General features: G+C 38.8%; 1 protein-coding gene across 1 annotated transcript; it reads left to right on the top strand.

Annotated features, from left to right (window-relative positions):
• Positions 1–370: 370 nt before the first annotated feature.
• SRGN (serglycin) lies at positions 371–12,215 on the top strand. The gene is made up of 3 exons (XM_077125080.1): positions 371–572; positions 8,543–8,690; positions 11,318–12,215. Exons 1-3 carry the CDS (start codon positions 497–499, stop codon positions 11,553–11,555), a joined length of 462 nt encoding a protein of 153 aa, XP_076981195.1. The 5' UTR covers positions 371–496; the 3' UTR covers positions 11,556–12,215.
• Positions 12,216–12,666: the final 451 nt, after the last annotated feature.

The raw sequence follows: 12,666 nt of genomic DNA, 5'->3' as shown, positions 1-12,666 counted from the left end.
TCTTTGATGAGAAAGAAAATCGAGAACATTTTCTGTTGAAGGTGCTCAGTGATGAAGAGTTGGTTAGCTCCTTATCTCATCAATAGGCAGTAGAGTCTTCATGTTAGCAATCTCCTGTGTAGGTTGTGACCTGAAGAAAGCAAAAACAAACTGCCCTGAATGCTGATTCTACTGTTTCGGTGGGGAAAAAAATTTTAACAGGCAAGTGGCAAACAACAGAACTTTTGAAAAAACCGACCTGGGGAGAGTCCAGTACAGTTTCATAATGGGTATGAATAGTTGTTTTGCTGCTGCTGCTTTTTTTTTTTTTTTTTCTTTTCTTTCTAGATTTTCATGTGGATCTCTTTTTATTTGTTCAGGAAATCGTGACGTGCGTTCTGGGCAGGGTTTGAGGTTTCGGAACCTTGTCTAAAAGGGACAGCAAGCACTCTGCTTACGGTTCCTGGTCGTGGGGTGGCTGTGCTTCGGCGGGGCCAAGCGTGCTGTGCTGGTCACCATGCGGGGCTTCCTCTCCAGCAGCGGGCTTGTCCTGGCCATCTCCCTCGTCCTGTTTTGGGAATCTTCAGTTCAAGGTAAGATCCAGGATTGGCTGTTTTTCTTTGTGAACTCTAGCCCCCATATAAATGTTTATATTCACACTAACGTACAGAATTTTTCATATTGTGAGAACGTAAGTGGGGTTTGGGGTGGCTGATCTCCTTGGAGTGAGTTCAGCTAAGTTTGGTACCAAGAAAAATTAAAATTCTGAATGAAGCAGGTGCAGCCTTTTGAGGTCTTGCAATGGCTGAGCTTTATTTGGGGATGGAAATGTGTGGCTTATAAAAAAGCTTAAGAAAGGAAGATAGAAAATATCCCATGTGTCTGTTGTAAGGAAAAGACGGCATCTTTGAGTGTTTTTGGAGTATCTATATACCTACCCCTGAGTTTCTATATCAATTCCGAATTGTACTGCATAGTGGTGATGTCATTTATTTTAACACTGGGAACTACTATTTCTTAATAGGGGTGAGTTTGGCTTTTTCTCCTTTCAATTTTAACTTAATTCTTAGTGAAAAATCACCTATGGTTATACATACATAATTAATGCAAACTCTCTCAAATTTCAAATAATTTTAATATTTGCTCTGGTGCTTAGAGAAATATCACATTTGGAAATTTCTTTTTAAGTTTAGAGTTACTTAGGCAGAATCTACTTAAAAACCTTCAATGACCAAGAAAACAAAAATGGTCAATTTGTAAGAAGAATATAATTTCTTCTCTGTAAACAAGGGATCATGTCTAAGTAAGGCAGAAGGTTGTGGTCTGCTACATAGATGGCAGAATTTATAGTAGAAAAACATTAAGTTCCCCCAAGATGTAAAGGAAATGTTGAGTCACAGTGACACACATGCCCAGGATTTTTTTCTTTGAAGTAACTTCTAGTTGTCATGTTCTTACTTCCGCTGGAAATGAAATCTTGTAGATGATTTCAGATATACATTCATTATATATTAGAAGCTTTAATTCAGTAAGTAATGTTACTGAAACTTTTCCATTAATTTGTATATATATATTTAAAATATAAAACTTTGTCAATTGTAGGGAACAGGCTTTATTTGTATCTTTTGGGAGACATTTTCAGCTTTTTTGATGAAAAAATTTCCTAGAACCATGTGCTCTAGACAAGATCAAGAACAGTGGGATTCCCCTATGAAACGTATTCCTGAAAGGACAGGTTAAGCCTACTTAAAATTAGGCCTGTCACCCCCCAGAGAACCTCTTTTGTTGCTCTGATGTGGCCTCTCTCTCTAAGCCGACATAGCAGGTGAACTCACTGCCCTGCCCACCACACACAGGGCATGACTCCCAGGGGTTTGGATCTCCCTGACTACGGGGGACAGAAATCCTAGAATGAGCTGGGACTCAGCATCAAGGGATTAAGAAAACCTTCTCGACCAAAAGGGGGAAGAGTGAAATGAGACAAAATAAAGTGTTAGTGGCTGTGAGATTTCAAATAGTCAAGAGGTTATCCTGGAGGTTATTCTTTTTTTTTTCTCTCTCTCTTTTTAAAATTTTTATTAATAAAACCAGTCAACATACAATATGAACATTCTTTTTTTCATCACATAGTTGTATATTCATCATCATGATCATTTCTTAAAACATTGCATCAATTCAGAAAAAGAAATAAAAAGAAAACAGAAAAAAAATTCATACATACCATACTCCTTACCCCTCTCTTTCACTGATCACTAGTATTTCAAACTAAATTTATTTTAACATTTGTTCCCCCTGTTATTTATTTTTATTCCACATGTTCTACTCGTCTGTTGACAAGGTAGATAAAAGGAGCATCAGACACAAGGTTTTCACAATCACACAGTCCCATTGCGAAGGCTACATCATTTGGGCGCACAGGTGGTTCAGTGGTAGAATGCTCGCCTTTCATGGAGGTTATTTTTATGCATTTTATAGATATCCCTTTTTAGTTAATGGTGTATTAGAGTGGATGGAGGAAGCACCTGAACTGTAGAGCGGTGTTCCAGCAGCCTTGTTGCTTGAAACAAAAAATGTTCCTTATGTTTCATTATAAATAAAGATGAAAAAAGAAACCAAAGCAATATGAAATTGTATAAAATACTGGCATTTATATCATCGCTTGGTAGATTTAGATTTTTGTTGGAAAAGAAAACTGAAAAAGAGGCAATAAATGAGCTGAAGAACTAGGGAGGTTCCAAAGGAGAAGCTTCCTTCGTGCTGTACTGACAGGTGCCACCATCTGAATGCTAAAAGGAACAGATGCCCACAGCTGCCTGTAGGAGCCACAGCAACACACAGCGACAACGCCAAGAGCCATGCCATTTCATCATACATCCTCGAGGCGCCAAACATGATTTGACGATTCTTCCTCAACTTTTTAAAAACAATTCTACTCAACCCGTTGATTTGGCTGAACTGATCATATTAATGAGGCTTATGGGAAGGCACTGGGAAATGAACTCTGGTCTCCAGCATGGCAGGCAAGAATTCTGTCTGCTGAGCCACCGTGGCCTGCCCGTAATTTGCTTTTACTGAGCATATTCAAAGCGTCTTATGTCACTGTAAGGCAATCCTAAGTAATAACCTGGGGCAAAACCCCGTCTACCTGTTGCAAAGTCAAATACAAGTGTGGCAATGTGTGTGAGACCCGGGAGAGCATAGGTGTCTATTTAATTTAGAGCTCAGAGGAGTATTGATAAGGCTGTAAGTCTTAAACTCTAATTGAAGTTCTTTTCTTCAAAGATGAACATAAAGAGAGAAAATGGAAAAATCTATGATTGCAGCCTCAGGACTCAGGGCCAGACCAAGTGTCCACCCGACTTGTCTCCTAGGTCACAGTGCTGTTAGTAATTCCCTACACAGGCCGCGATGTCTGCAAAGTGACCACATCCTTGCTTGGGGATGATCATCACATTCCCTGCAAGGAGGAATTTAGCACCAATTTATGGACAAGAGAACTGGTTGCTACACCCATCATTTCATTTCTTCTTTATATTAATCTCATGCAAAAAGTTTAAGAGACTTGCCTAAGGCACCCAACAGTTACTTAATGGCAGAGTTAAGGAACTTTCCGGCTGCAATTTGGCCTTCCCTAGACAAAAAACAAAAAGCTTTCCTTTGACAATAGCCCTGCCTGTGATGTTTACCCGTGAGTTGAGGGATAGTAGGGAGAAATTGAAAATAGATTTCCACTCTTTTTATAATTTTGTCAAACTGTGCAAATGTTGGGGAGTCTTATCTACTTTTAGGCAAGTAGGTAGCAACTAAGCTATGATGCTGTTCTTTACATGCTACTGTTATGAATGAATCAAAAACGGTCTTTCTTTAGGATTGCAGTTTCTGCTTAAATTTCTCTGTTATGCGTGCAGTAATTCTTCCTTAAGGTAAGAAAATTAGTAAATTGGCACTATGGGGAAAATTTGGTACTACAATATAAAAAGATAAAGAGACTACTGGGGAAAGCTGTTTGCCCCGGTGACATTTCCTTATAAAAAGTATTTTGGTAAAACAGAACTAGTGACCTTTGGGGGTGTGTGTGTGTGTGGGAGGGGGGCATTGAGAATAGGGATTCTCATTAAAAATCATTCTTTCCCCTGGAATCCACCACAAAATTAACCAGCATGTGCTATAAACGGGACCTTTCTGTCCAAGAGCATACTTCCTTTTTATTTTTAAAATTAGGATAATCATAAGACATTTTCCTCAAGCAAGGTGGAGTCAAGATATTCTCACATTAACAGACAGTGCCCGTTGGTGAATTTTCACATGCTGGCCACTCTTCTCAAATAAATATCTCAGGAATTTTGTGTTTTAAAGAACATTTAAAACCCTTAGTCCCAAATTAGGCTTTCTCGCTTTTATTTCTTTATGTTTTAAAAGCTGAGATTCTGAACTCTGGGGGGATTTTGTATTTTAGAAAAAAAAATTTTTTTAAAGCATACTCTACCAAAACTATATTTGTTGTACAAATGGAGAGATGTGGTCTTTTGCCTGGATGCTTCTTCATAAAGTATCAGTTTTAGTCTTCTGTTTCACTTCTTACCCAAGCAAAAATTTCTGCTGCCTGATATTCAGTTAAGCAGCAGCCTGCAGAGGACTGTCTAGCCCTGCGCTGTCCATTCAAGGTGGCCACCAGCCGCGGGTGGCTCTGGAGACTTGAAAGGTGGCAAGTCCAAACTGAGATGTGCCTTAAGTGCAAAGTATACACCAGATTTTGAAGATGGAGTATGAAGAAAAGATGTAAAATAGCCCATTAATAACTTTTCTATTGATTATGGTAAAATGGTAATGGTATGAATATATCAGGTTAAATAAAATACAGTGAAGTCAAATTTTTTTTAGAAGCAACTACTAGAACATTTAGTGGTTCATCTTGTATTTCTACTGGACAGTGCTGGTCCAGACAGCACAGGCTGTGAGGACATCGCCCTCTGCTGGAGGAAATATCCGACTTTTATCCCAGCCGCAGGAGCTTCTGAGCCGGCGCAGTAACGCTGCCTCAGGAGAGATGGAGGGAAGGAGAGAGAAACAAACTCCAATCGTGTGAAATACCGTGTGCAAGAGGCCCGGCGAGGTGCTTCACATACTTTCAGTCTCGTTTAAATGGGAACTCTTTGGGATGTTATTATTCACATCTGAAAGATGAGAAATTGAGAATCAGAAAAGTAGTAAGCGAATCCCTATTCGAGTGATGAGGAAGCTGCTGCTGCTGGCGGCGACAAGGATGTCGATAATGAAAATGACCGTGATGCTGTAGGGGTTGGACATCATTCTGTTCCGACAATGTTTTTCTCATACTGTTGACCTTAAGAGGGTCTGAATAAATATTGGGAAAAAATACCTCTTAAAAATTTAATGAAAAGATTAAAGAAGAAGCCAAAGGTAAGTGAAAGAACAGCTCTGGCAGTGGTCATTCTTCCCAGGACCTGCTACCATTAGGACAGCGGCTGATATTTACTGAGTTTCTATTAATGTTGTGAATGGAGAATGTGGCCCTCGTAAAGCAGAGAGACCGGTGTTTGCAGTGACAGCAATGAAAGCAGTGCTGCTGAAATGACGATGGACGCGGAGTTCTGAGGAGCCTTAGCTGTGAACATCCCTGCAGTGACACCAGTGAGAGCGTTTTGAAAGAATAACAACAAGACAATCATCAAAAGAAACTTTTGCCCTCATCAGGAGCGCCTGAGGCTTTACCTGAGACTTTTTCTGGAACTGTAATAGAAAAAGAATTTTTCTTTTTTCTAAATTTTTTCATTAATTTTTAAATTAAAAAAATATATATGACAAGAAAGAAACACAAACATTCTCAGCATACGATCATTCTGTTCTACATAGATAATCAGTAATTCACAATATCATCACATAGTTGCATATAGAAAAAGAATTTTTCTTACCGTCCTTAACACCTGGTCCAGCCTTTGCTTGTCCTCTGCCACCCACTATTCCAGAATGAAAAGAATTTTTTGTCTGCTGTATCTGAAGAAACTGCCAAGAGGGTTTCAAAGTTCTTAGCTGCCAGATTGCAACGGTAAACTGGGCTCTGCTTGAGAAATGGGAGTTTATATCCTGATCATTTGGTTAATATTCTTTCAACATGACTGAATGGCTTATGCTTAATCTATTTTCTTTTGTAGACTGTTTAGTTTTTTCCTTGTGTTCCTGTTCCCCTATTTTAAATAATACTAAGGAGAATGGCTTTATGCATCTTTTATATTTTAATGATGTAAAATTTGGCAATGCTGTATTTATATAACTAATCAGATAGATTAGCTAGGACAATATTGAATATAAATAGACATAATAGAAATTCACCAGGGAACAGAACATTTTGAAAAGTTCCCCAGTCTTCATTCTTGGAAGAACAAAGCTCTTAGCTCTATCCCATTGACATGTAAAGGAAAGTATGGTCATTGTACAGTCTTCTCTTTTTAACCTCTGATAGCTTCTGTGAGAAGAGAACAGAACACTATTTGTGCCTATTCACCTATAAACACACATGTCCAGGGGGGAAAAATTAAAAAGCAAAACTCCAAATGCATGGTCTCTTGGTGGTTAGGTAATTTTTCTTTTCGTTTTCTGCATTTTTCAAAAATTTCTGTAATGAGCAAGTGCCTTTTATAACAAATGTTATTTTTTTAAATTGCAAAGAAGGCAGCCTAAATGTAAAGAATAGCCAAATAGACTGTCCATTTCTAGGGGAGAGTACTATGACAGGTAGAGTCCTTACATTGAAACAAAGTCAGGGAACTCTTTACCCGTTGCTGTAATTGTACATTTATATAAAATTTAGATGAAACTAATCTATAGGGACAAAAACAAAGTAGTGCTTGTCTGGGGGAAGGGAAGATGGTCAAGAAGAGGGAGTAGAGGAGGAGGATTACAAAGAGGCACAAGGAAGCTTTTGGGGGCGATCACTCTGTTGATTATGGTGAGGTCTCCATAGATGTATGTATATGTCCAAATATTATTGTCTATCCGTTCCACCGTAACCTGTTAAAAATAAAAATAATTAATTTTGACTAGGGAAGACATACATATGGCTCAGAAAATGAAAAAGTTCAAAAGGGTACGCAGTGAAAAGTCAGTTTCCTTCTTTCCTCTGTTCTCAGTTTGTTCTTGAACGCAACTGGTTTGTTGTGTGTCTTTTCACAGGTGTTCCATACATATGTACAAACATGAAAATTTACTACAAACACACGCAAATGGTAATACACTATGCATACTGCTCCTTAGTTTTCTTTTACTTAATAACATACCTTGGAGGTTATTTCTAATCAGTATACAGAGAGCTGCCTCATTCTTTTTAATACCTAAAAAGGGCTGTACTTTAATTTACATCTGAGGTTGATGGACATTTATGGACATTTACTTTCCCAATCTTTTGTTATGGCACACAATTCTGCAGTGATTGTCTGAAGCATTAGCTGTTTTCTGTAATAGTTGCTGTCTTTAACCTTCTAATCTGCCTGGGACAGGAATGTGCTGGGCTTTAAAACCACCTTTCCTGCTTTTCAAGAATTCTAGACATGCTCCTTCTTGCTAGGTGATTATTAGTAGCACTTGTTTGAATAAAGTAAGTGCTTGGGCTGGGAAAGAGATGAACTCTTTGAAGGGTAGTGAAGTATTTCTCACCACCAGGCCTCAGTGCTTGCTAAATTGAGGAATGAAAAATTCATCTGGTAAACTACTAAAAGGATCTCTTCTATACCTTCGTAACACCAGATATGGAACATATTCCATAGAAACTAAAATTCAAAAAAAGCTGTGACTTACTTGCCACAAGCCGGCTGTCCCTCTGGTCCTGTTCTTGTGACATCTCTGGTCTCGGTGCGAAGGGAGGAAAGAGGATGAGTTTTTATTTACTTTTGTTCCTAGCACACCACCTGGCCCTAAACAAAAGACTAGGGCTGTGTAATATCTTGGTAGTTGTCGCTGTATTCCTTAACCTCTTTGAACATGGTTCGACTTGTCTCTATAGAAAGAGGTAGACTTGGGAGTCAGATTATCTGTTTGAATCCTGGGACTTCTACTTGGTACCTGTGTGGCCTCAATTTTCCTCTGTGCAAAACGGAGATGACAGTACAAAAACAGTAACAGAAAATATTTTCAAGTGTTTGCTATGTGTCTGGCAAAACACATGGGTGTTTTTTTTGTTTTTTGTTTTTTTCATTTAATTTTTGGAACAAGTTTGTAAGATAGAGACACTAACTAGTACCTTAGTTAAAATATTAGTACTTTTATTTTACAGTGAGGGTCAGAGAAGTTAAGACTTCACAGCTAGCCAGTAGCAAAGAGAGCTGGGACTCACCCAGGCAGCTGATTCCAGAACCTCTGCTACTTTCCAGGGGTGTTGTGAGAAGAACAATGTATATAAGAGGCTGGCATATAATGGGTGCAAAAACTTGCCCACAACCTACCGCCTATCAAATCTAAAGTGTATTTAATTCAACCCCCGTCAGGGACAGAGTGATTAGAAGCTGTGTGAGAGATACTTGTTAAACTTGTGGATTCCTCATTTGGGCAGGTTATCCCATGCGGAGAGCCAGGTACCAATGGGTACACTGCAGTCCGGACAGTAATTCTGCAAACTGCATTGAGGAAAAGGGACCAATGTTTGACCTACCTTCTGGTGAATCTAACAGGATCCTTCCTCTGAGGACTGACCCTTTTTCGTAAGTAGATTTTCCCAATTTTAAAATGGTCACATTTCTCAACCTCTGATCTTGGCTTGGAGTTGGGAGGGTTGGCCAGCATGCTTTTTCTTCAAGCTCCTGCTTTGTTGGTTTGGTTTTAACCACGCAGCACATCATAAAACTTGTACCATATTTATTGACATATGAGATGTGTGAGTGTACATAATACATCTACATTTTTGCAAGTTTGTTTTGTTGGTGATGGGGACAAGAATTGAGTGCTTTTCACTAGTAGGTATTGAAAATGACTGAACATTGTTTTTGTTATGTAAACAGAGCACACCATATTGAATTAATATCTAATAGGAGTCCATCCACAGATGAATGGATAAACAAAATGTGATATCTACAGCCCAATGGCATATTAATGGGCTATAAAAAAGAATGAAGTACTGATACATGCTACAATATGGAATGAAATTTGAAAACATGCTAAGTGAAAGAAGCCAGAAACAGAAGGCCACATATTATATAATTTCATTCATAAGAAATGTCTGAAATAGGTAAATCCAAACAGGCAGAAAGTAGATTAGTGATTGCTAGGGGTCAGGGGAAGGGAAAGATGAGGTGTGACTGCTAATGGAAAATGTGGTAGAGTTGTGACTATACTAAGAATAACTAAATTGTACATTTTAAAAGGGTACATTTTAATGGTATGTGAATTATATCTCAAGTTTAAAAATTAGGAAAAGGAAGAAAAAATGACTATAGCTAAAAAAACTTGACCATCTTCTTGATCAGCTAAAACCTGCAAAAAAAGTTTTTTAATTCAACAGGAATTTGTAAGTATCAAAATCAAATTACATTGTTTTAATGAATACTAAAATTATAAAGTATGTAGCAATAATTCAGAAAGGGGTATATTCAGAAAAAAGATAATAAAAATTCTAATCTTTAGGCTCAAACCTAGAAAATCATTCTCCTCCAAGACCCAAACCAGATAAGCCCATCATCAGTGGCATTCACCTATTTAGAGTGTTGCTCATTGGAATCCTCAAAATGCAGCTTTGCAGTCCATTCCCTATTTGAACCTAATATTACAGCATCCTCCAGTGCTTTAAGCCAACAGGTTTCAATAATAATTAAATCTAAAATGTTAGGGGGATAACTCATTCTCCAAAATATCTGTTTTGTATATATTTTTCTCAAACATCTATGACCCTCCCTCTGTAGCTTGTCTTCCCACTATGGGCGAATGGTCCCTGTTTCTATGCCAGTCCTATGCCTGTTTAATCCATTCCGTGTCCTTCCCCAGCCCTGTTCTTTATCAAAGGGGCTGACCCCTGTGTACTTCATCTCCCAGGCACCTGGCTCAGGGCTGAGTTTGGCTAATAGGAGGCACAGAAGGAGAGTGGAGGGCCAGGGAAAGAGTCAGGGACAGGGTGTTTCTTCTCACTCCCTCTGGCAGAGGCTCCACTAGGTGCCCCTTGTCCCTGGGCTCAGGAACCCACCTCCTTCCATCTTCTCTTCAGCCTAGGAGTGAAAATATCTTCATGCTGTTCTTAATCTGGGTTACCTCGCCACCCCCTATTTGGTTTTCCTTCTCCTGCCCCACATGTATAACCAATTCCCTCTGTGTTTAGTATTCATAGAAGTTCCCTGGTGGGACTTTGACCATTGCAGCTTCTAAGGCCACCCTCTGAAGACCACCCTAGGTGCTGGGGAGCCTATTCCTACAACGCCAGGACTTCAGTTCTGCAGCCAGCCCTCTGAACCTGGCATCTGCTTTCCATGAGCAAAGCAAAAAATACTTTCGTATCACTTATGTTTAACTTTTTTTACAAACCCTCCTTTGATTCCACCTCCTCTAGCTATTGCCTCATTCTCTGCTCCCCTCATAGTGACACCTCCTGAAAGAGTCGCTGTCTCCCACCTCCTCCTCTCCTCAACCCCTCTGGTCGCACTTCTGTCCCTTTCGCCCACCCGGAATGTGTGTTAGGGTCACAATGACTCCAGGTTGATAAATTCAGTGGTTGCTTCTCTTTTTAGCATCCTGACTTCTTAAATACCTTCAGAAAAGCACTTGTAGCCTTACCTTTCAGCACTCTACATGTGAACGAATGCACTTTAAGGGCAGGATAATTTTGCATTTTTCCGGGGTGGGGGAGGAGGTATTTGAATGTTATATGCTGGCAACTATGGTAGTTGTTACAAATAATGTGTCAAAAGCACATTTCTTTCTTCAGAATTTTAAATTAAGAGAAAATGTCCTCTGTTGAGGCTAACTCAGTCGTTTGACCTTTATTTAGTGGGAGAAAATGGAAAAAGGGAACTTTTTTGGTTTTTAATAAGTGACCCATTAAGTAAATTCCAAATATAAGATTGTTGTTACAGATAAGAAAATTAACACTGTTTATGTGTCAGCAAAGAGTAGACACAGAATGGTCAGTGGAACGAATTAGGTAAGATAAATATAGGCAAACACGTAAGAAGAAAACACACGACTTGTGTTTTTATTTTAAAGCGCTGGATAATTGGGAAGATTTTAACTTTTAATTTGAACAACTGGGTGACTATTTATTATTTTATCCTTTCAAAAATTAAGATTCTTTTCCTGTGTTTCAGATTTTACCGTGTTTTTATCATTTTATTGTTTTTCTATACAGGATGACGAGGGTCCAGAACGTGCACGACGTCTTCCCTCTTTCCGAGGACTATTCTGGATCAGGCTCCGGCTCTGGCTCAGGCTCTGGAATTGGCTTCCCACTCGGAATCGAGCAAGAATACCAACCAGTGGACGAAGAGGATGCTCTCCATTTCAGCACTCAGCCTCTTAAGAGGAATCCGCCCGCAGGCTACCAGAACCTAGATCAAGGTGGAGCAGAAGATGACTTTATTATATAAAAGAGAGGGATTTTCCCCACCCTGACACCAGGCAATGTATTTGGAAACTTTTGTGTACCGTAGTTAAATGATCTTGGGACCAAAAATTTTATAGGAATTTTTAAATATCTGAAAAGAAGCTTACATTTATATCACTTTCTTTTCCTCCTGGAATGTTAAAAACTTATGTTTTAATGCTGATATCTATCATATTGTTCTGGAAAATACGTGCCTTCTCTTTGTATCGTATTCAACCAACCTGACTATGAAATTAACTACACTCCCCATGTCCATAAAATTGCTTTAAAGAATAAATTATGCTGTTTTTAAAAAAGTGTTTGAGAAGCGAATCGACAGGCAATATTTCATAACTTTTTAGTCTTCAGGAACATGCCTCTGAATGTGAATTACAGATGTCCCTTTTCTTACGAAAAAAATCAAAAGACAACACACTGTGAGTTTACGGAGTGGATATTTGATGTGTTTTATAGTGTAAGGTGTATTACTATAATATTATGATTGGATGTGTTTGCAGAGCTAGTGGATGTTGTTTAGAAGTGTGGTCTCTGTTATAGTTAGAAACTTAAGACCCAAATTAAAGCACAGCCATATTCTCAATGCCTCATACTTCTTTACCTTTTTCTCTGGATATATGTACATTTTCAAATGACTATTAAAGCAGAAATATAACCAAAGGGTTAGACTGTTTGGAATTTCTGTTTTAAACTCAGGAAATGACTTGTTTTGTTCAGATGTGTCTAGAAGTCTTATCAACCAAATAGCTTTAACATTATTTTACATTGAGTACAAATTTTGTGACTTGAATCAAATTATACTAATATGATGAAAACTGTCATGCCTTAGCAGAAAGGTTGCACTTGTCAAAGCACTTCCTCTACCTGAAGGGTATTCACGTCTCTGTCCCTTTTAGTCTTGAAAAGGTCATCAGCGTCATTGTCCTGGTTTCTCGCCTGAACTATTCACATTTATTCAAATTATTCTGGCTGAAGAGAGCCACCTTGTCCAAGGTCACCCCCTTTTCCAGGGAAGCCCACATCTGACGTCTAGTTGATGTAGGCAGATAAAGCCCCACCCCCCTCACCAGAACTCGGGGCAACTCAGAATGGCTACC

The sequence above is a fragment of the Tamandua tetradactyla genome, chromosome 13 (genome assembly GCF_023851605.1).
Source record: "Tamandua tetradactyla isolate mTamTet1 chromosome 13, mTamTet1.pri, whole genome shotgun sequence".
NCBI lineage: Eukaryota > Metazoa > Chordata > Mammalia > Pilosa > Myrmecophagidae > Tamandua > Tamandua tetradactyla.
This window is presented reverse-complemented; position numbering and strand designations above follow the sequence as displayed.